General features: G+C 38.5%; 1 protein-coding gene across 1 annotated transcript in view; it reads right to left on the minus strand.

The window, feature by feature from the left end:
• SIK2 (salt inducible kinase 2) overlaps window positions 1-25,105 on the minus strand; it is a 119,632-nt gene that overhangs the window by 88,747 nt on the left and 5,780 nt on the right. Inside the window, exons 2-3 of the mRNA XM_060180086.1 lie at window positions 15,287-15,403; window positions 12,557-12,620 (exon numbers count right to left, since the gene is read on the minus strand). Of these exons, the coding sequence (XP_060036069.1) occupies window positions 12,557-12,620; window positions 15,287-15,403 (181 nt within the window). The remainder of the gene's footprint in view (window positions 1-12,556; window positions 12,621-15,286; window positions 15,404-25,105) is intronic.

The following is a 25,105-nucleotide window of genomic DNA, read 5'->3' on the forward strand; positions in this document are numbered from 1 at the left end:
TTGGCTATTCAATTAAGACATGATATGCTTATATTTCCAAACATATGCAGCTTAAAAACCACTTATTTAATCATTTCTGACAAATCCATTTCATTCACCACATGATCAGAAGCGAAACTGTTTATAAGACTTCTAGGCATCAACTATTTTAGACCTGGAAAAGTGACTATGAGCCCCTCCATGCAGTGGTCAGGACACTTGCTTCTTTTTTCTTTTCTTTTAAATCCCCAGCATCAGTCTTGGTGTCAGGCACATAAAACCTAAAGAACTCAGGGACTCCCTCATTTTTAGAAGACATCAAGATTTACAAACATGATATGGCTTGCCTCAGGATGTTTGTATTATAGATGAGATCTAGGAATAGCACACAGATCTTAATCCAGATTTTTCTTTTAATGCTTGACTCAATTTAAACAAAGGCGAGGGGGGAAGCAACAACTTTAAAAAGCATTATTCATGCTGGTTTTTTAAATATAGTTTAATCCCATCTCTAATCCAATTAGATCTAATCTCTTCAAAGGTAATGAATAATGTTACACCTGCCTGATAAAAGGAAAGATTCTACCTACAGGTTGCATCGGGGATAGTCCACTTTTACCTGTATGAATTCAATATTTACATACCCTTTCTGAAGTGCACACCAATTTAATATCTTTCTACCAACTTCAGATGTGCGAAGAGTGACATTTACCTGTACATCTACATAGCAGGTACTGCACAGTTAATAAAGTTCAGTGAACATATGACTGAAATTTGAGTAGGAAGGCAGATAGGAGGTTGCATTATCATACCAACTCTATGCTGAATTTATATCGAAGGCAGAGGGAAACAATAGAAATATTTTAAGCATAAAACTGACAGGGTCAGAAGATCTGCACGATATTTCTTTCCTTCCTTTTTAGTACAGTGCTTGAGAGGAACCCACTTAGGATTGTTTTACAAGCAACAGAGAATGTGGATTATAAGGTGGCAATCTGGAGACAAGAGGCTTAGGCTCCTCATGTAGTTTAAGTGAGGAATAATGATGACACACATGGAAGAAAATGGACAAGTGAGGACAGGTTTAAACAGCACTGCAGCTGGGACCTGGGTTAATAATTTCTTTTAATTTTTAATTTTAAAACTCAAAGAAGAATAGCTTAGAGTCACATTGGTGTCGTAAAATGAGGAAAACCCTCAAGTTTATTTAAACACATAATAAAAGACAAACAAATGACTTATCTAACATTACCTTTATGCTGCTAATAGGGTCACAAAAAGTGTCCTTTAAGTTCTCTGAGTAACCAAGTGTCTAAAGTTATTTTGGCTAAAACAAAGCCCCTTTTCAATTACCACTGCCAGCATCCTAACATGCTAGCATTGAAAGGGAAAGACAGGAAATGAATCAATAAACCTCAGGCACATGCTTGGCCTGGAAAGACACAGAATATCAAGAAGCCGAAATCTGAAAACAAAGCCTTGAGTAATTTAATTACTAGGCCGGAATCTGCTGACTACCGGTTTAATTGTTTGAACAGTGCCCAAACTGTCTAACGAGGTGGCCACCCTAAGATTTTTACACCATTTACTGCATGGACAAATATGAAAAATAGGGAAATAATGCAGGAATCTTGAATAACTTTCATTAATCACACCTATAATTCTAACGGGAAATTTAAATCTATGTATTTTATAAATAAGCCAAAGCTCTTTTTAGCAGATTCATTTACCATGACACACTCCATGCTGCCAGATCAAGAATATCCTTCAGAGCACCAACTGCCATACAAGAATCGGAAACAAAGACTACTTAGCTTCAATTTATACATTCTTATTTACCATTATACTCTGAAAAGGTTATTTTAGGGAAGTGGAAGGTGGGAGAAAGAATGACAGGGCAGGCTGGTGACTATCAGCAAGTACTACAGAAACTGCTCAGTACATGAGAGGGGGCCGATTTTCTCCCTGGGTTTGGTTAGTATTTCCTCATTCATGTTTATCTCCTGAAGAGTAAACCAACAGAAAACTCCTTTCAAAAACTGAACAAAGAAGTACCTCAGACTACTTAACCTGGCAGAGTGTTCTCCTGTTGGCTTCGCTGAATAAATAAGGTGGATAAGGCCAAAGTAGACTATTGCACCATTCACATAACAGGTGTTTATAAAATGCTGGGTATTGTGCTAAATCCTTAATAGAGGCTCACAGTCTGGTAGAGATAAAAGTTGACACATAAGATTTTTACATAACAATGAAGGCTGGGTACAAAAGATTCTAAGATGAGTTGTGCAGGAAAGAGAACTATAATGGTCTCCTAGGGAATCAAGGGAAGAGAGAAAGACTATTGAAGAGATGGGACTATGCTTTAAATGACCTTTAAAAGAGCCTGGGTTTAAACAAGAACTTTCTAGAGCTCTAGAACACCAGGAACGTATATCGAGAGCCAGAAATTTGCATGTTCTATTTTAAGAACCAGTATGGAAATCAGCTGAGTTATGGGTTTTGTGGTCAACAGATTTGACATGGCCATTAGATTTGGTAGGAAGTATACTGGCCAGTTTCCAAAGTGCTGAAGACAGTACTAAATGCTTTTTGTTTCCATTAAAGATAAGGAGGGAATATAAGTTCAAAACTACATAAGAAGTTGTATCAAGACGAATAGACAGGTGGTTGGGAGATTTTTAAAATATTTATTTATTTATTTATTCCCTTTTGTTGTCCTTGTTGTTTTAATTTTGTAGTTAGTATTGTTGTTGTTATTGATGTTGTTGTTGTTGGATAGGACAGAGAGAAATGGAGAGAGGCGGGGAAGACAGAGAGGGGGAGAGAGAGAGAGAGACACCTGCAGACCTGCTTCACTACTTGTGAAGCGATTCCCCTGCAGGTGGAGAGTCCCGGGCTTGAACCGGGATCCTTACACCGGTCTTTGTGCTTTGCACCACCTGTGCTTAACCCGCTGAGCTACCACTTGACTCCCTCTCCATCTCTAATTTAAATTAAGAAAGATGAGTTTGCTAGAAGCAGTGGAACTACACAACTGGCAAAGTTTAGTGTACCAAAAAATGAACAAAATAAAACACTACAATAGACAAAACCTTTAAACACTTTGCTTGGTTTTAGTTTTAGTAATAACGTTAAATTATAACTATCAAGATTTAATTTAATTAACTAACATGCTTAAGGGGATGAGAGAGGGATGGAAAATTCGTAAAGCAGAAGAAACAGTAAAGTACAAATTTACTGAAACAGAAAAGCCAATTAAATTCAATGAAATTTAGGAAGACATATAAGCAGACTGCATAATGTAATCAGTAAAAACTCAGGAGCTGAAATTGGACTACAGCTTTAATCCTGTGTGATGCTGCTTACCTCCTCTGTGGCTATGTCTAGCATATAGTAAATGATCTTTATTGCTATTGTTTTTTTTTCCTTTTCAAATCAGAGGGTGAAGAATGATTATGCAAAATGACCTTCATGCCTGAGGCTCTAAGGCCTCAGGTTCAATCACCATAAACCACAGCTGAGCAGTAATGTGTCAAATCAGGGAGAGAAACTAGAGGCCAGGAGAGATAGCTCGCCAGGTAAAGCGTGCACTTTATCATGCTTAAGGTGCTGGGATTGAGCCCTGGCACCAAATAAGAGCACCATGAAAGGTATCTGGAGAAATTCTAGGGCTATGATGCCACTTCTCTCTGTCTGCCTTCATTCCTCAAGTTGAAAAATGAAAAAACTGGCCAGAGAAGTTTACATGCCAGAAAGAGAGAGAAGAAGGAAGAAGGGAGGGGACGGAGAGAGAGAACAAGAACCAGAAGAATGCTCAGTACCAAATGTGACACCAGGGACAGAACCTGCAAGTCCTGTGCTCTACCTCTATATGCAATATGCAAATCTTATGTTCTACCACTGTACATCTTCCCAGTCCTTGTTACTGTTTTTGAGGCCAGAGTGTATAGAGTATTATTATCCTTTTTGACCTCATTAAAGATATTGGACTTTATTTTGAAAACAATGGAAGCACTTGAAAAGTGTTCACAATTTTTACTTGGATTCTTTTTTTTTTAATATTATTTATTTAATAAATATTTATTCCCTTTTGTTGCCCTAATTGTTTTATTGTTGTAGTTATTATTGTTGTCATCGCTGTTGGATAGGACAGAGAGAAATGGAGAGAGGAGGGGAAGACAGAGAGGAGGAGAGAAAGATAGACACCTGCAGACCTGCTTCACCGCCCGTGAAGCGACTCCCCTGTAGGTGGGGAGCCGGGGGCTCGAACCGGGATCCTTAGCCGGTCCTTGCGCTTTGCGCCACGTGCACTTAACCCGCTGCGCTACCCGCCTGACTCCCTTACTTGGATTCTTTTTAAATTATTGCTTACTTATTGTCTTTTCAGAAGCCAAGAAAGAAAAAAAAAAATTCTAGAATTACCATTAGGAAAAGTTTTGCTTTGAAGAACAGATACCTTTCTTTCTCTTGGCTACAACTCTATAAATGCCTATCATCTTTTCACGCTGACAACCAAAAAGCTTAAAGCCAAATCTGTAGCCTGCCTGAAATTGGTGCCAAGCCACACTCCTTGAATTTTCTCCCTACTCTTAATATGTGTTTTCTGATTCCATTCTTTATTCTTATATGTTCTAGAATTGTTCTTCTTGTATTATTCTCCTTTAAAGCTACTTCAATCTTTTGTGGAATGCTATGATATAGAATTAACCCAGCAAAAACCCAAGAGCCTAAGCACCATAGCCTCATAATGCATGAATCACGCACCATAGATGCATTCCCAGCACGCTATCAAAATCATCCTTTTGGCAAAAACCTAGTCAACTGGAGCAAGAAAACCAGATGGCACAGGAAACCTCTCTCTATGTGGAAAAAAATAAGAGAGCAGCAGCTGAGGACAGGGCAAAGACCTAGGGCCTTTCTTGAATTAGCAGGGCACAGTGAGGGTCACTAGTGTCAGAAGCAGAAGAGAACTTGAAACTAACAAGCTGCTGAGAAGTTATGTTGAGATTCAACGTTAGTTTTAATTTTTTTATGTGTGCATGCCTGTGACTACTTTCCCTGACAGTACTTCACCCTGTTTATAAGCCTCAGGTGTCCCACTGTTCTATTTTCCCAGCTCATGAGTCTACTTTATTGCTTACCTTTTTCTCCTCCTAGACTTCGTTCCCAGGCAGACATTTAAACTTTGCTGTTGGAGGTCACACTAACTCCTACCATGCCTTTAACTTTCCACCATTCCAACCCCCAACCTGGGTCACTCATATTGTCTATTATTTTACCTCCTGGGTTGGAAAGCACTGCTGACTAAGTCTACCATGAACTCCAGCAATGCTAATTATCAATGCTTTTGTTCATGCTTAAACTATCATAAGAGCACCACAGCTGCTCTAAACACTTCCCCCACACTGCAATGTCTAATGTACTACACTTTAACTGATGTCTCATGTGCTGCAATACAGAATGAATTAAATCCATCCTATATTAATAATCTCATATTCCATTTTATCCCAAAGTGCCTTCAAAACACCGAGACCAACACCACATTATGACACAATATTGAATTCTGCAGACTCTATTTACCCGTCAGTTCTTTCTTTCTTCCTTTCACCCTTAAAAGCCAAAATAGTTTATTAGTGATTTAATACTGGTTTACAAAATAACAAGATAACAGGGGCACAATTCTACACTGTTCCCATCATCAGAGTTCTGTGTCTCCATTCCCTCCATTGGAAACTGCAGTGGTTCTCCCAAGGTCACAGATATAGGGTGACTTATTTCTATAACAATCTCTCTATTTTTTTTTTCTCCATTTTTTTCTATGGTCCTGCCTTCTCTTCCTAAGTCACACCTATACCTATTACTACTTCCGAATGGTCTGTTGATCAAATTTACGCTCCCTTTTCTCCTTTACTCCAAGCTCTCTCCTGTCCTTAATCCCATGCTTTTTCTTATTTCACCAATTCCACTACTTTCACTTGCTTTCTAAATGAGGGCACAGTCAATACTCACATCTTCATCTTCTCTCAGATCTACTCCACTGTTATAAATACTCAACATTTCTAGCCAGATAATCTTTTTTTTTTTCTTCACCAGAGCACTGCTTAGCTCTGGCTTACAGTGGTTCAGGGGATTGAACCTGGTACTCCCTGGGCCCTAGGTATGAGAGTTTGTTAGTCTGTTTGCATATCCACTATGCTATTTCCCCTGCCTTCTACCCTGATAATTTTTCAAATCTATGCTTCTAATCTGAAGCATAGATTCCCTTTTTAAGAAATAATTTACAGGTAATAAAATGTAGATTCTTAGGTGGTTGCTCACATGAAACATGGTAATTTCACATAAAATAAAAATTTTACTACTCATTTCCCTCTTGTGCCTTTTTGGTGAAATCTGTTCTTTCCCTAGAAAGCCTAGAAAGAGGCAGCCTCTTCTTTTCAGCTTCTCCTACACGTTAGTAGTGCTGCTTGTTCTGGAACTTCATGCACACATACTGAACACTTTCTTTTGTGTCCAGCTTCTTTTGCTTAGCATAATGTCTGTAAGATTTGTTTATGAGGGAGTCCGGCGGTAGCGCATCGGGTTAAGTGCACGTGGCGCAAAGCACAAGGATCCTGGTTCAAGCCCCCGGTGCTTCACAACCGGTGAAGCAAGTCTGCAGGTGTCTTATCTTTCTCTCCCCATCTCTGTCTTCCCCTCCTCTCTCCATTTCTCTCTGTTCTAGCCAACGACAACAACAATAACTACAACAATAAAAACAACAAGGACAACAAAAAGGGAAAATGAATAAATATTAAAAAAAAAAAGATTTGTTTATGAAAAAGCCAGTTCCTTTTTTTTTTTTTTTTTTGCCTCCAGGGTTATTGCTGGGGCTTGGTGCCTGTATTAGGAATCCACTGTTCCTAGGCGGGGGTAGGTAGCATATGGCTATGCAAAGAGACTCTCATGCCTGAGGCTCTGAAGTGCCAGGTTCAATCCCCCGCACCACCATAAGCCAGAGCTGTGCAGTGCTCTGGTATTTCTCTGTGTCTTACTCTCTCTCGAAAATAAAATAAATAAAATACTTTAAAAAATTAAAAAGAAAAAAAAGGAATCCACTGCTCCTGGAGGCTATTTTTTCCCCTTTTGTTGCTCTTGCTTATCATTGTTGTTGTTATTGCTGTCAGATAGGACAGAGAGAAGTCAAGAGAGGAGGGGAAGACGGAGAGGAGGAGAGAGAGAGACACCTGCAGACCTGCTTCACCGCTCATGAAGCGACTCCCCTGCAGGTGGGGAGCCGGAGACTCAAACTGGATCCTTATGCTGGTCCTTGCACTTCACGCCAAGCGCACTTAACCCCCTGCACTACCGCCTGGCCCCCGCCAATGCCTTTCCATTGATGTACACCTTCCATTTTGCTACTGGATCTAATTTATTTTGGACACATTCTTACACTGATAGATATCTGGGCTAATGTTGCAATGAGTGATATTGTGCAAGTGGTTCTATGAACATTTGTTTAATGTTTTCTTGGCTAAGTACCTAGGAATGAAAGTGCTAGTTGATAAGGTAGATATATGTTCAACTTAAAAACTGTTCTTATGAGATGGTGTATCATTTTAGTTATCTGGAATCTGCATTGTCAGTCTTTATTTTGGTTCATTAATCTACTCATTTAGTGAACATGGGGTCTCGCATATGTGGGATTCCACCACTCCAGTTATGTTCTTTTTCAGACAGAGATTCAGAAAGAGTGTGTAACACAGTGCTGAAACTTCCTGCAGTATCAGTATCCTTCTTTATGTGATTGGGCTTGAACCTGGGCTACCCAAATGGCAATGAGTGCATTCTACCAGGTGAGTATATCTTTATCCTTTTTTTTTAAGCAGAGCACTTCTCAGCTCTGGTTTATGGTGGTGCTGGGGATTGAACCTGGGGCCTTTGGTGCCTCAGGCATGAAAGTCTTTTTTCTTCCCCAGCCCCTCTCCACCCCCTTTTTTAATTTTTTAAAATATTTATTTATTTTCCATTTTGTTGCCCTTGTAGTATAACATTGTTGTGCTTATTGATGTCATTGTTGTTGGACAGGACAGAGAGAAATGGAGAGAGGAGGGGAAGACAGAGAGGGGGAGAGATACCTGCAGACCTGCTTCACCGCCTGTGAAGTGACTCCCCTGCAGGTGGGGAGCTGGGGGCTCAAACCGGGATCCTTATCACTTTGCACCACGTGCGCTTAACCTGGTGTGCCACCGCCCAACTCCCTCCATCCCTCTTCTTAATTTTAATCATCCAGTTCATTTGTACTGTCATTTCATTGTGCTTTTTAATTTCCATTTCTCTATAATAACTAGTAACACTCATTTCATGTGCTTCTTGGCTATTTACATATCTTCTTTTGTGAAGTACCTGGCTTCAGTCTTCTGTTCATTCCTATATTGAGTTATTTATATTATTACTGAATTTAAATTCTTTTTTTTTAAATGTGTTTCTGTATCTTCAACTGCTAACAGCTCATATCAAACTAAGTGTACTGAGATGTTATCTCCAACAGCACATTTAACATCTGATTTGTAAATTTTTAGTTGGTAACCAGATGTCTATTACTGTCAGCCACGTCACAATCATTCTTTAATCACATCTGCCATAAATCCTAAATCTCAATATTTTCCTCTTGATAGTCATTAAACACTCTTGAAAAGTCATGGGGAATATCTCCAGGGTTATTGCTGGGGCTTGGTGCCTGCACTACGAATCCACTGTTCCTGGAGGCTATTTTTTCTCTTTTGTTCCTCTTGTTTATTGTTGCTGTTATTATTACTGCTGTTGTTATTGCTGTCATTGTTGTTGGATAGGACAGAGAGAAATGGAAAGAGATGGGGAAGACAGAGGAGGGGAGAGAAAGATAGACATGTGCAGACCTGCTTCACTGCTTGTAAAGCAACCCTCCTCCAGGTGGGGAGCTGAGGGCTTGAACTGGGACCCTTACACTGGTCCTTGCACTTTGCGCCACGTGTGCTTAACCCTGTGTGCTACTGCCTGCCCCCTAACATACACATTCTAAGCCTCTTGACTCAAATGATGACTATGCCACATGTTTGTTTTACCCTCAACAAAAATAGAGCACTCACAAATACTATTACTTAGTTAGAAATATCTTTTGTTTAAATTATTTTCTCATGAGCCTGACAACTTAATTTAGGCATTTAGTCCCTTTATAGCTTGGTAGTTAAACAACTTTTTCTTTTCCTAATTCAGATCATAAACCACTCTGAATTTACTTTCCTAAAAGGCCTACATACATCATTAAATTTCAGCTCACTAATAGTCACTTACAAATTCCAACCCCTTATCTAAAGGCTCAAAATATGAACAACTAGCCCATACGCATCTCTCTAACAAATGCTCCATAGAGGACTAATAGTCATTAAAAGATGATCCAACTAATACAGTGCTGCTATTGATGTCTCTCTTGAGGTGAGTTCAAAGAACAGTACTGAGATTAAAAAGGGAGAAAGAAAAGAGAAAACAATAATACTAGGAGGCTGGGCGGTGGTGCACTGGGTTAAGTGCACATAGCACGACGTGGAAGGACCCGCACAAGGATCCCGGTTTGAGCACCCGGCTTCCCACCTGAAGGTGGGGGGCGCTTCACAAGTGGTGAAGCAGGTCTGCAGGTGTCTACTTTACTCTCCCTCTCCCCTCTCAATTTCTCTCTGTCCTATCCAATAAAATTTTAAAAAGGCCTCCAGAAGCAGTGGATTCATAGTGCTGGCACCCAGTCTCAGCAGTAATCCTGGTGGCAATAAAGAAAAAGGGAGAGAAAAAAAAATACCAGATGAAAAATACATATTTTCACAAAAGAATGCAGGTAGCAACAAGCACCTGCACATTGGAAAAGTGCAATGGTAATTACATAGGACTTTTAAAATATGAGAATTTGAAAGATAATTGGCATTTTCTGAATGCTAAGTTGGAGGCTTGAACCTAAGACTTTGCACATGTGCTCTATTGCTGCGTCCCTCTCTGGTTCAGTTTTTATGGCATTTGACCTTTTTAAAAGAGAGAAAGAGGTGTGTGAGCCAAAGCACCTCTCTAGCACCCATAGATGGTTACTTGTTTTGGGCTTTGCTGGTCTCATGCTGTGTTAGGAATCAAAGTGCTGGCATCACACATGGGAGGAATGTGCTCTACCATTGAGCCAACTCCCTGGTCAAATAATAGATTTTTAATTCACGATTTTGATTAAAGAGACCAGAGCTGCCCAACTCTGGCATATGCAGTATTAGGGGTTGAATCTAGGATCTCATCTAATTATTGTGCTCTACTGCTGAGCAGCTATCTCCCCAGTCTGACTGACTTTTTAAACTTTTAAGGACAGATACTATACTAGATCTTTGTCAAAAGATGGAGAGAATTCAATAACTGACTTTTTAAAACAAGAATAATCGTACTACATTTTGTGCTTTGGAAAACTGATAGAAGCGGAGGAGTGTATGAAAAGAACATAAAAGCAAAATATAAATTTAAGGCCCACATATGAAATGCCAGTTACTACTTGAAAGGAGACTATGTAAATTAAAGGCTTGTATATGAATGTTCATTACTACAGATGTGCGATAGTCAGAAACTGAAACCAACTCAAATGTCTACCACTAGCTGAATACGAAACATGTTAAGGTATATTCATATAATAATATATCACTTGTGTTAAAAAAAATGTTATGCTGATAGACAGCAAAACTGTTGTTGCTCTTGTTGTTTTATTGTTGTAGTTATTACTGTTGTTGTTATTGACATCATTGTTGTTGGATAGGACAGAAAGAAATGGAGAGAGGAGGGGAAGACAGAGAGGGGGAGAGAAAGACAGACACCTGCAGACCTGCTTTACCACTTGTGAAGCGACACTCTGGCAGGTGGGGAGCCCGGGGCTTGAACCGGGATCCTTAGTCCAGTCCTTACGCTTTGTGCCACATGCACTTAAACCGCTGCACTACTGCCCAATTCCCAAAATTGTTAAATCTTAAAATAATTATACTTAGAAAAAGATGTCAGACCAATAAGATATACTGTATGGCTACATTTATATAATACAAACTCATCTATATAGACAGAAAATATAGCACTGGCCACCTGGGGGTGAGATGGGCAGGGAAAACTACAAAAAGGCACAAAGGAACGTTTGGGCGTGATTGATATCTTCATTTAGGAAACAATTTCACAGATATTATTGTATGGGAATGTGTGTGTGAGAAAACTTATTAAATTGTACACAGTACACATATGCATTTACTAAGACAGCTTACCTGGGAAGGTGCCCCTTTTGTCATGCACATGACCCAGGTTTAAGCCTAATCCCCGCCGTGCCCACCCCAGTATTGAGGGATGCTTCTGTGCTATGATCCCTCTCTGTCCCTCTCTCTGAAAAAAAAATTATTATATATGATTTATTCCTCAACAAAACTATAGAAAGAATTGAGCATAAGCTTAGGCTAAAAGTCAAAATATTTAGACCACCTATAGTGGTCTGGTTCCAACAAATAAGAGAGAGAAAGCTAAAACTGGAAAAAAAAAGTTTTCATAACGCTTAAAGAATCAGAATGGGTCATACAGACTAGATAACCAAATACATTTAAAAAAATATATATTTTATTTATTAATGAGAAAGGAGGAAAGAGAAAAGAACCAGACATCACTCTGGTACATGTGCTACCAGGGATTGAACTCAGGACCTCATGTTTGAGAGTCCAATGCTTTATCCACTACACCACCTCCCGAACCACACCCAAATATTTTCTTATTAGAAATAAAGGACTGGGTTCCCATAGAGGTTTAGTGACTTGCCTGAGATCTTTAATGACAGATAATGGCTATGACACAATAAGATCCACAATATGAGGGACTGTGTTATATAGGCCACCACTGTACCCTCAATACCTGAAACACAGTGGGAGCTCAGTAAATATTTGTTGACTAATTTCTCTCCTGGATAGAAAAGTAAGAAGGAAGATAATGGCAAAGAAAACCCCCTTGTAATATGACTGAAAGTTTCTCCCTATCTTTAATTCTCTAATTTCTTTAACACAGATGACACAGTTAAGCACTAGGTTTAAGAGCAAAAATTATATCCCAAATTTTCAGTTCAATAGCTACTTTATTATAGGTTAGTATTCAAAAGTTTATAATCAATGCTAGCAACTGTGTGTGTGTGTGTGTGTGTGTGTGTGTGTGTGTGATTAACATCAGGCTACAAGATTGTAAGATTATAGGGTATAGTTTCACACCACACCCACCACCAAAGTTCTGTCCCCACCCTCCCACCTCCCAATGATAACCACCATAGTTCTCACAAAGTCTTAGAAACAAGTTTGTTTGCTTCTGATTTGTTTTGTTTCTCTTTTTGTAAGTTCATGTGTATCAATCAGATATCTAGACTCCACATGAGTGAAACCATCCAGTAGCTGTCTTTCAGTCAACAAATATGATCACCTCCCGTTCCTCTACTACCAACTCTTAAACAGCGGAATTCATAGAAAATACCCCTCATTCATGACAACTAGTGACATTTTCAAATAAAAAAAAAAAACTAAAGGAAAAAGCTTACCAAAAATTTCTCCATTTTTGGCATATTCTGTCACAAGGTACAGCATACTTTTGGTCTCCATCACCTATTGATAAATAATTCATTAATGTGACAGGAAAGGATTGCAATCTACTGTAACATTCTATGGTGTTATCTAAATTACTGATAAAGAGGATGGAAGTTATGAATATTTCAGAAGATGGCAAATTTTACATGACTGGTACTGTTCTTAAGCTAACAATTTTGTAAAAATCCAGTCTTACTCTTGTAAGCAATGGTGACAGGACCAGTGATAATAATAGCACCTTCCAGGTGCTATTATAAATACAGACTTCTAGGTTCCACCCCAGATCAGCTGATCAGTACTTACATTTTAATAAAATCTTTAAATGGTCTTTAAAAAACATTCAGACTCAACAACTACTATAATATATATTGGGAGTCCCAGAGACCCACCCTACTAGGGAAAGAGAGAGGCAGACTGGAAGTATGGACCGACCAGTCAACGTCCATGTTCAGTGGGGAAGAAATTACAGAAGCCAGACCTCCCACCTTCTGCAACCCACAGTGATCCTGGGTCCATGCTCCCAGAGGGATAGAGAATGGGAAAGCTATCAGGGGAAGGGGTGGGATATGGAGATTGGGTGGTGAGAATTGTGTGGAGTTATACCCCTCCTACCCTATGGTTTTGTTAATTTATCCTTTATTAAATAAAAAATAAATTTAAAAAATGAATATCTCCATATAGATAGATAGATAGATAGATAGGGAGAGCTAGCAGTGCTTTTCACATCCCCCAGACTGATTTCAGTTTCATGCTGCCATGGTAGACTAAGAAAAGAATACAATAGAGCTCAGTTTATCCTGCCTGTAGCCTAGCTTATCTGGCACAATGTGATATTCCTCCTACTATACTTTAATATTATTACAAAGTACTATAACTCAGAAACATTGTTTAAAAGCTTCTCCTTAGCTCCCTTTTGTTTAAATTGGTATTCTTTTATTTTTTTATGATTCTTCAAAAATATTTATTACTTATTTTTATTTATTTACTGAGACAGAGAGAAGTTGAGAGGAGGGGGGAGATGAGGAGAGAGAAAGAGACATCTATAGCACAGCTCCACCATTCATGAAACTTTCGCTCTGCAAGTGGGGACTGGAGACTTGAACCTGGGTCACTGCCCATAGTAATGTAGGCACTTAACCTGGTGTGCCACCACCCAGCCCCTTAAATTGATTTTCTAGGTTCAGATAGCAGCTGTGCTACTAGTCACAAATTTCTGAAAAATTAGATTTTTCAAACAACAGTAAACTGATGTATACTTAAAAAGGAAATGGATATATACACAAAATAAGTGTATTTTTAATTGCTTCCTCCTAACACTCATATTTTATATATGCATATACTGGCGTATCCTAATGATGTAAAATACCTATTTTTTTCTTAATATGTAGGTAGGTTTAGGACTACTATATGACAGGACAGAATGCTAAGAATGGCCTATAATCTGGGACAAGTGGAAAAGTAAACTACTTTAACTGATTAGTTAGTTCAAATGAAGACTTGACTCAATCATTATGTGAACTATGGTAGTTATAGTCAGGCTATGGTTTAGAGATTTACTAAAGATGTTCTTAGTTTAGAATTTTCTTTCATAATTAAAAAAGAAAAAGCATAAATGGATTAAGTCCTCTGACGTAAGTTTGCCTCAAGAGGCCCTCTGCACTTGAGAACTTTTTAATTGCAAATCTCTATCATCCAAAAACTATTGAACATATGTAGCCATGATTGCACATACAGCAATAACCCTGGTGGGAAAAAAATTATAATTCATGTGTAAGCATGAGCATGTACTATTAAGCTCTGCTTTTCCCTTTTCATTTATTAACATGTAGAATTCTTCTAGTATGACAATGTGCTAGTCTATGTCTTTGATCTCCTGAGTATGATGTATATGCCCTGGTTTGCTGGACTCTGCCTGTACTGACTTGTAAGAACTTTTAAATTTTCAGAAGTTTTATCAAGCTATTAACAACTTACTAGCTCTAAATCAGCAGTGGTGGCAGTATTTGCACCAAACAAATCAGTTTGTAATTTAGAAACACACACACACACACACACACACACACACACACACACACACACACACACACCCCTTTCTTTACTGACAAGAGACTGAGATGGAGATGGGGGAGAAAGGCACCTGCAACACTGTTCCACCACTAGTGAAGCTTGCACTCTACCAGGTACAACACCACCTGGCCCCAACATAAATTATTTTTGAAATTTCAGAGAAAAACTTCCTTTTAAAAAGCACAACCGGGCGGCAGAGATGGGGGAAGGGGAGGAAGCAAGACCTATACTTGCAATGGGTTCAGAAGACTTGGTTTTAGGTGTTACAAAGTGTGGCCACTAAGGAAAGTATTATTTTAGCTCCTGTATTTCATAAAACATAAACAGTTTATTTTCTAAATAAGTAAAACCGGCATATTGTCATTTAGGGTGTCACCATCAAACCCTAGGGGTTTGATGCACAACCACAAACTTTGTCCATCACTTAGTCTGAGAGAAAACTTAAATATAATTTTCTAGTTCCCTGAACTTTTAAACACACATAGGAAAGTGAATGTATTTACTATAATAAAAGCACATTAACTACTCCTCTAAGAGATAAAAACCAACATAAAAAATGATGATGCAAAGTACAGAACTGAATTTGAGAAGCATAGAAAAGTCAGAGGAAGTCATACCTGATAGAGTTTGATTATGTGAGGGTGGTCTAATAACTTCATTATTTGTACTTCTCGGTAGATCTTTTCAAGGTTCACGGCATCCAGCTGAGATTTATCTATTATTTTTATCGCCACCTGCATCCCAGACACAAATAAAAGTTAGCATATGACATACTTTTTCTAGTTAAAATTTTTTTCAATTAATTACATCTGAGACGTAATCAGTAGTTTCCAGGACAATGATGGCAACTGTATTAAAATCAATGCTCATTCAATGAAAATGTTTCTTTATAAAAATATTTCTTGGGGGCCGGGTGGTGGCGCACTGGGTTAAGTACACATAGTACGAAGCACAAGGACCCGTGCAAGGATCCCAGTTTGAGCCCCAGGTTCCCCACTTGCAGGGGAGGTCGTATCACAAGCAGTGAAGCACGTCTGCAGGTGTCTATGTATCTCTCTCCCTCTCTAGCTCCCCTTCCTCTGTTTCTCTCTATACTATCCAATAAAATGAAGAGGAAAAAAAAAAAAAAGAGCCTCTAGAGCAGTGGATTTGTAGTGATGGCACCAAGCAAGCCCCAGCACTAACTCAGGGACAACATTTTTTTTAAAAAAATATTTATTTTGATAGGACAGAGAAATTGAGACGGGAGGGGAGGAAATAGAGGTAGAGAGAGAAATACTTATAGTACTGTTTTGCTACTAGTGAAGCCTCCCTTCTGCAGGTGGGCAAAAAAAAAAAAAAAAAAAGAAGATTCTTAAATGCCTATTATGGGGAAGGCAATGTGGTGGGTTTGTTCGGAAGTATCATTAGTGTGCCTCGGAATACCTCTGGAAGTCACTTTAACAAAGCATTTCTCTTTGATTAGTACTATAATGTCTTTTTCTTGCATTCATAAACCAAAGAAATAAAATCTTAGCAATTTCAATGACTTATTCCACTACAAAGTACCTATAAACAAATCATCAGCCAAACAGCCACATTTTTACTATACTGAAATATGAGTCTTCTTTCAAAAAAGCAAGTGAAAAGGTTCCAAAGAATATATTCTACCTTTCTGGGAGAAAAAGTTGAATTATCAAGTGACAAAACTCATTTAAGTGGGGGGGGGGGGGGCAGCAACTAAGAGAATCAAACTGTAAAAGTTCAAATGTTAGTTAACTGTACTAAATTTTGACTCTTTTCTTTATTGCCACTAAGGTTATCTACCAATGGGGTTCAATGCCAGCACACGAACACACTGCTCCTGGTGGCCATTTATCCTTTTTATTTAATTGAAGGGGTTAACGCTTTATTGTGCAATCATTGACATATGCATATAAGAGCCCCCCAAAGTTTTCTTTCTATCTCTTCTTCCCCTCCCTCTCCAGTCTTTTGCTTTGGTGCAATAGGCCATGTTCATTTCCCGCCCCCCCCCCCCATTATATTTGATAGGACACAGAGAAATTTAGGGAGTGGGGGAAATAAGAGAGGGACAGAGAAAGATAGACCCCTCAGACCTGCTTCACCACTTACGATGTGTCCCCCATGCAGATGGGGAGCAGGGGCTTGAACCTGGGTTCTTGAGCATGGTAATGTGAATGTTTAACCAAGTGTACCACTGTCCAGCTCCCCTAAATATTTACTTTCTTAAGGCAATTAACTAAAAAATGTCACTTCCTGCTGTAGCCAGAAGGGAATCATTCCCAGGTTAACAATATGAAAGTGGGGCCAGGAGGTAGCACAGCAGGTTAAGCATATATGGCGCGAGGCACAAGGACCCATGTAAGGATCCTGGTTCGAGCCCCCAGCTCCCCACCTGCGGGGGAGGGGGGATCACTTCACAAGTGGTGAAGCAGGTCTGCAAGTGTCTACCTCTCTCTCCCCTCTCGATTTCTCTCTGTCCTATCCAACAACAACGACATCAATAACAACAATATCCACAACAACAATAAAACAACAAGAGCAACAAAAAGGAAAAAAATGGCCTCCAGGAGCAGTGGATTCGTGGTGCAGGCACTGAGCCCCAGCAATAACACTGGAAGGAAAAAAGAAAAAAAAAGAACAATTTGAAAGTAACTAGTTAGTCAGAAATTGGTAATCACATACATTTTTCCCCTGAAACCAAAAGGTATTTTATAGGTAGTTGGTTAATTATGAAATATGATATTCTGATTTAAACAAAAAATTCTAATTATAAATCTTCCTCTTTCCTTTGGCTACTTTGTCCTTTTCTGTTTTCTCTTAAGAGCTCTATTGAAATATTTATTTATTTTCTGTATTTCTAGTTTACTGCCCACAGCTTATTATCTGACACTGAATTAATTGTAACCCGCAGAGAAAAACTCAAGCTTCTCAGGGGAAATCAGATTACTAAATACAATGTGTAAAATTAAAATGTAGTGCCCCCCCACAAAAAAAAAGGGTAGCTCCTTTTCCAACCAGTAAAGTGCATAGAGTTTAGAATAGTTACTTTCATTACACATGGTGCTGTTTTACTTTTTTCCATCCCTAAAATATTCTAGAAAGCAAAGGCACTAAAGTCTTTTTAAAAAAATTTGTTTATTTATTTATTGAATAGAGACAGCCAGAAATTGAGAGGAAGGGGGAGATAGAGAGGGAAAGAGACAGAGAGACACCTGTAGACCTGCTTCACCACTTGTGAAGCTTTCCCCATGGAGGTGGGGACGGGGGGCTTGAACCTGGGTCATTTGGGCATTGTAACGTGTGCGCTCAACCAGATGTGCCACCACCCACCCACCCCCTCTAAATTCTGATAGGTACTTAAGTAGACTAATCAATATTAAACCTACTGGAGACATTATTGGATTGCCCATGCCTAAATTTAAAGGGATCTCTACTTATCCAGTTAGGTCTAAACAGGATATTATCAATTTCTTTAATGTTTGGTGTCAACTTCTTCTTCTTCTAGCATTTGCCCTTCTTCTGTAGCCAGTCAACAGCGTCAGGTTGAGCCTGACGTAAAGTTTCGAGACCTCCTTTGAATCTGGAGAGGTGGCAGTCGTTGACTATGTGGGTCATAGTCTGTCTGTAGCCACAGGGGCAGTTCGGGTATAAATACTTGTTACTTTGCATAACAGATATCATATAAAAGAATAAGAGGCAATGCACATGACTCAGGTATGAGCCTGGCTCCCACCATGCTGGGAGAAAGCTTCCACTGGGAGAAGCTTAGGTGTTATGGTGTATTTCCTCTTCTCCTTCTGACTTTCTTTTCTGTCTGAAAACTCCAGCTTGAACTTCATATTCTTTAGGGAGATAACGTGAGTTTCAAGACATACATTGTTTTAGAGAAAATGTACTGTCCTACAGTTTCTAGAATATGTCGCTCCCTCCCCAATAAAAAAGCTTTAGCAGTGCAATGGGCCACAACTATCTAATAAACAAAAAAGGGAGAGAAAGTAAGTTTACCTTGAAATATAATATTTAACATTAAAGAAAAAGTGTATATTACTTTCCAAATAGGGTTATTAAAAAGAAGTATTTCCTCTTTTTTATATTCTTTTGGAACCATGCCAAATAATGAAAACAAGTGAACTACTGGATTGTTGGAAATGTCAGGATGTATTTTTCTTTTTTTATGATGTATTTTTCTATGCAAAATATGTATCATGACTTTTCCATCAGCCCAATAATTAAAATTGTACAGTAAAAGGTTAAATACATCATTGCTTTAAATTTCTCAACCAAAAAAAAATTTTTTTTTCAAATGACAAACTATCATTCTTCTATTTTATCCTTGGTGCGAGTCCATTTATTTCACAAGTGTGTATGTTTCTATCTTTACACTGTTACCCCTTGAAAAAGTAAAGTGCTTAAAAAAAAGAGCAAAGAAAAAGTAAAGTACTAAAGAAAAGGAGCTTAACATGATCCTTATAATAGCTATAGTTAGCTCAGCTGTTATAACAAGTAGACCTGCAAATGTGCTGCATGACTTACTCATGGCTGGGTAAAGGCGTTAGCAAGCTGCTCTCCTCTGCAGGAACATCTGACTTATGGATACTTATAACAGGTGGTTGTCATGGTTGCCATGAAGGTTGTCTACATTCCAGTCAGAGAGGAGGAAAAAAAAAAAAAAAGGAGGAGGAGAAAGGAGAAGAAAAAGGAGGAGGAGGAGGAGAACCTCAGAAGATATTAGGTCCAAGTTGAGAATGGTGCTTATTATTTCTGTTCATTCAAATTAGAAGTCACATGACCATACACAATTTGAGATGGGTCAGGCAGTCTGCAGGTCTGGCAGGCACCGAGTCTTAGGTTCAAAAAGATGAGGAAACTATCATTTTGGTAATCAGGTGCCAGTCTCTGCCATATTCCTTCAGGTAGTCTCCTAACAACGGGACTCTACCAAGTACTTCCTGAAAATAAAATAATGCTGATGATAACTTTCAAAGCTGCACAGTGTCCTTAAATTTGACAAGGTACTTTTAGCTATTTTATCTCATCTATATCTCAATTTGTACAATAAATGCAGAAAGCAGTACACTACGAGTTAATAATATTGAGGTTTAAAAGATACTACATAATAGACACAAGTACAGATGTTCAAGTAAATTAATGGGAAAACCCCTACAAGTTCCAATTCCAAATTTAGCCTTTCAAAGATACAATTGCTCTGGCATTTATGAGAAACTATTGTGTGGCTGAAATTATGCCTGGGATATAAAAATGAATGAGATGTGACTCCTATTCTCAAAGAACTTTCTAGGTGTGTGAGAATAAATTTTGGAAAAAAGAAAATTTATCAAGAAAAATATTTGCGTTTTAGGATTTACCTAATGAAGTACAAAAGTTCCAAGTTACAAAAGTGCTGTGTTCTGAGATCACTTTATTTTTGAAAATAGTTTATTTATTTGGATAAAGATAATTAGTCTACGGCCATACCTTCCAGAACATGCCCAATCTTGTCTGATCTCAGAAGCTTATCAGGTCGGGCCTGGTTAGTATTTGGAGAAAGAGAGGGAGAGGGAGAGAGACAACACTGCTTCACCCATTCATGAAGCTTTCCCCATATAGGTGGGAACTGGGGGCTTGAACCAGGTCCTTGCTCTTGATAACAAGTTCAGTCAACTGGGTGCACCACTGTCTGGCTCTCAAATATGTATTTACTTATTTACTGGACAAAGAGTTAAACTGAGAAAAGAGAGGGGAAAAAGAAGAGAGAGAAAGAGAGAGAGAGAGAGAGAGACAGACCGAGACCTGCAGCACTGCCTCAACCAGATGTACCAGGCCCTGGTACACTCTGTGGATTTAGATTTTTGAGAACTTGCTCTCTGTGTCCCTTCTCTTAGTTCCAAATACAACATTTGCACAGTCACAACAAGGTCAAGCAAAGGACTCTATAAAATGAAGGGTCCCTTGTTATTGTTCATCTAAATTATGCAGCCCCTAATTAGGTATGCATTATCTTGATACCTGAAGTGAATCTATAAACAGATATAAAATGTAATACTCTTTCTGCTAGGGAACAAAAGAACGGTGTCCTATACAACTTTGAATGAACGGTGCATCAGGTAAACTGAATATTCTATTTTCACGCCATGAAAATGTGAGTTAAAAATGATAAAACACTATTTTCAATGATACAGCAAAGGTTAAAAAGCAAACCATCTTTTGAACTAAGATTTAGTGAGATGGCCACTTTTTAAATATTGTTGTTAGAAAAATAAAATAGGTCATAATTTTTTTTTCTCTGTAAGAATCTGGCAATCATCAAGACCTTTAAAACTCACGCATCTCAATGAGCTCATGGTTTTTACTTCTGAGAAATTATTTGAAGGACATAATCCGAAATAACGATAAAGATTTTATTTAGTATATTCAACAGTGTTTACATACAATATAAAAATAGAAGCAATGATTTGGACATTATATGAAATTATGGTAAGTCTACAAGTATGAAACAGCTATTTAGCTATTTTCTTTTCTTTGATGGTGGGAGCTAAAGAGGGAGACACAGAGAGAAGGAAAAACCTGTTGTAGTATTCTACTGCTCATAGCCTCTCCCCTTCTAATAATACGGAAAAATACCTAGGTTAAATATTAAATTAATAAAATCAGGATATAAGTAGACTATCAAGCAATACATATACAAAAAGTATGAGGAGGGGCCAGGCAGTAGTGACCTGATTAAGTGCTGCAGGGGGAAGGCTTCATGAGTGGTGAAGCAGGGATGCAGGTGTTTCTCTGTCTCTCTCCCTCTCTAGCTCCCCTTCTCTCAGTTTCTCTGTTTCTATCTAATAACAAATAAATAAAAATACTTTTAATTTTTTTATATTTATTTATTTTTCCCTTTTGTTGCGCTTGTTTTTTTTATTGTTGTCGTGGTTATTGATGTCGTTAGATAGGACACAGAGAAATAGAGAGAGGAGGGGAGAGAAAGATAGACACCTGCAGACCTGCTTCACTGCCTGTGAAGAAGACTCCCCTGCAGGTGGGGAGCTGGGGCTCGAACTGGGATCCTTATGTCAGTCCTTGTGCTTCGCGCCATGTGTGCTTAACCCTTAAACCATTGTGCTACCACCCGACTCCCCAAATAAAAATATATTTTTTAAAAAAGGATGAGAAAAACTAGACGCATGGCAAACATGGCAAAAAATGTTAACAATGGGTAAGAAATCACGTATTTCCCCTCAACTTTTCTGGGCAATTTTTCTTCACTGAGTTTGAATTACTTTTGTGAAAAGGAAAAATGTCATTATATTTATCATATAGATTAACTTTTCCATCTGTGAAATATTAGTTTCTATAAAATGGCTGTATTGTTCGATAACTTTGAAAACATGATAAAGATAACATGGAGGAGGGCAGCAGGTGACTCATGCGGTAGAGCTCGCACATTGTTATGTGCAAGGACCCTGGTTCCAGCCCATGGCTCCCTTATAGGCACACTTGGAGGGGTGTGTGTGTGGAGGGGAGGGAGCTTCACAACTGTGGAGGAGTGCTGCAGTGTCTCCCCCAGTCTCTCCCCTTCTATAAAAAAAAAAGAGGGTGGGTAAGTAGAAGACCACCAGGAGTGACTGAGTCCTGCAGGCACTGAGTTCCAGAAATAACCTTGGTGGCAAAGCAAAGGTTTTTAAGATTGTGTGTGTGTGTGTGTATGTACACACACACACACATAAAAGTAAGGACTATGCAAAATACCTGTTTGCAAGAAAAACGAGGAATTAAATATAAGGACGAGAGGAAACAGTGCTAAGCTGATGGCTACAAACTTTTTTTTTTAATTTTCAAATGTAATTTAAAGGGAAAGCTATTTCACTTCTCATAAAAAATAAGCTTCATGTACTTAAACCACACACACACACACAAAAGTGGCTTTGGGAGCTTTAGAAGGAAGTTTTGCTTCTTTTTTCTTTTAATCAGAGCACTGCTCAGATCTGGCTTATGGTGGTGCAGGGGATTGAACCTGCGACTTTGGAGGCTCAGGCACAAATGTCTCTTTGCATAACTATTATACTATCTACCCCTGCCCCTGAAGTTTTATTTCTGTAATTTTTTTGTTTTATAATTTTATTTAAAAAATAGTTTTATTTTGGGGGCCAAGTGTTGACGCACCTAATTAAATGCACTTTAATTACAGTGCACTTTTCATTACAGTGCACTTTTCCCCGTATGCAGGAGGAAAGCTTCACAAGTGGTGAAACAGGGCTGCAGGTGTCTCTCTTGTCTTTCCCTATCTCCTTCTCCCGTCACAATTTCTTTCTGTCTCTATCCAGTAAGAATAAATAAAGATAAAATAAAATGGTAAAAAAGTATGACAGATTATATAAATAAATTACATCAATTTTAATATATACATATAATATATATATATATATATATATGAATAACTAAGAAGATAGGTGCCATATCACATATAAGAAGATACATAACGGTGGCTATCTCTAGGTCTGATGGTACTGAGAATGGTAATTTTTTCCTCTGAGTTTTCAGCCTTGCCTACACTGAATATGCACAGCTTTTGTAATTGGGAGTAAACACATTTTTCAGTTTAATACATCTATGATTCTTTTTTTATTTCACCAGGATTATCACTGGGGCCTGGTGTCTACACTATGAATCCACCACCCTGGCAGCCATTTTTTTTGAATTATTATTATTATTATTAGATAAAGAGAAATTGTGGGGGGGACAGACTTGCAGACTGCTCGTGAAGCAGCCCCTTGCTGATGGGGGCTCAAACCCCAGGTCCTTGTTAGAACTGTAATGTATGTCCTCAACCAGGCCCCTTATAATTCACTTTTTTTTTAAATGTAATGAAGCATTTTAGATGAAACTTCCAAATGCAGTTTTCTTTTATTCTTCTAATAATCTCAAGTGGACATATAGACTGTTTCTCTAAAGGGTGGGGAAGCATTCTCTGTAAGTGTCTGTATAAATAAAGCTTTATATAAATAGCTTGTTTCAAAATTATGGAGGTGGAAAGGTACTAGATACTAGAGGAGACATATCTTAACAAATTTCTGGAATGTGTTTGGCTCCAAGGAGATGAGCTTACTGTCAACAGTGGGCTATAAATCAATTGTGAACTAAGAATAGAGATCAGTTTCAATTATTTCCAAATAAAAACTTTCTTAACTGTCTGAAACTGAGAATTTCCCAATGGAATTAAACTCTGTGAAAGGGAAAAAAAATCTTACAGAATATGAAGATTTATGTATTATTTTTAAAGTGTTTTTTTTTGTTATCTTTATTTATTTGACAGAGACAGCCAGAAATTGAGAGGGAAGGGGGTAACAGAGAGGGAGAGAGACAGAGAGACACCTGCAGCCCTGCTTCACCACTCATGAAGTTTCCTCCCTGAGGTGGGGACCGGGGATTTGGGCCCTTGTGCACTGTAACATGTGTGCTCAACCAGGGGCACCATCACCCAACCCCTATGTATTCTTATTTTGAGTATGTGTTCCTCCTCCCCCCAAAACAGAACATTATGAACACTATATATATAATTTTTTTTTTAATCAGAGCACTGATAAGCTCAGGCTTACACTGGTGTGGGGAACTGAACCTGGGACCTTGGAACCTCAAGCATGCGAGACTCTGCATAACCATTATGGTATCTACCCTCACCCTTTGAACAGTATTAACCAGAATAATTTGCCAATATAACTTGCTTGGTGTGTCAAGAAACTAGAGGACAACTCCTAATAAATACAGCATATATGTTAGAATAAAAAAATATTTCAACACACAATTGAATAAAAAATATTTCAACACACAACTGAATATCATACAAATACTAGCAATTAAGTTACTTGGTAACAAGTCCCTGTGTTGCACATACTACAGCTGCTTCTTGAAGTATGTAATAATAATCCAATGCAAAGGTTAACACCAAGAGTTTCGAGAGGAGACTTAGAAATTTCAGTGAAAAGTAAGTTCTGTTCTTCTAATATAATTGGGGTATAACACGAGCTTCTCTTGTTGCTACTATTGCCCTAAAGGTGCAGTTTTTAAAAAAATATTTATTCCTTTTTGTTGCTGTTGTTATTGATGTTGTCATTGTTGGATAGGACAGAGAGAAATGGAGAGAGGAGGGGAAGACAGAGAGGAGAAGAGAAAGATAAGACACCTGCAGACCTGCTTCACCGCCTGTGAAGCTACTCCCCTGCAGGTGGGGAGCCGGGGGCTCGTCAGTCCTTGCGCTTTGCGCTACCTGCGCTTAACCCGCTGCCACCGCTGGACTCCCTAAAGATGCAGTTTTAATAGTTTAGCTTGAAAAATATTAGAAATGTCTTGTATTTTTATGATAGTGACTTGTTTAGGAAATGTACATAAACATGAAAGCCTCAAATATAAGTTGCCTATCATGAACAAAAGCAGTTTTCAGATATCCTTAC

The sequence above is a fragment of the Erinaceus europaeus genome, chromosome 20, assembly GCF_950295315.1.
Source record: "Erinaceus europaeus chromosome 20, mEriEur2.1, whole genome shotgun sequence".
Lineage (NCBI taxonomy): Eukaryota > Metazoa > Chordata > Mammalia > Eulipotyphla > Erinaceidae > Erinaceus > Erinaceus europaeus.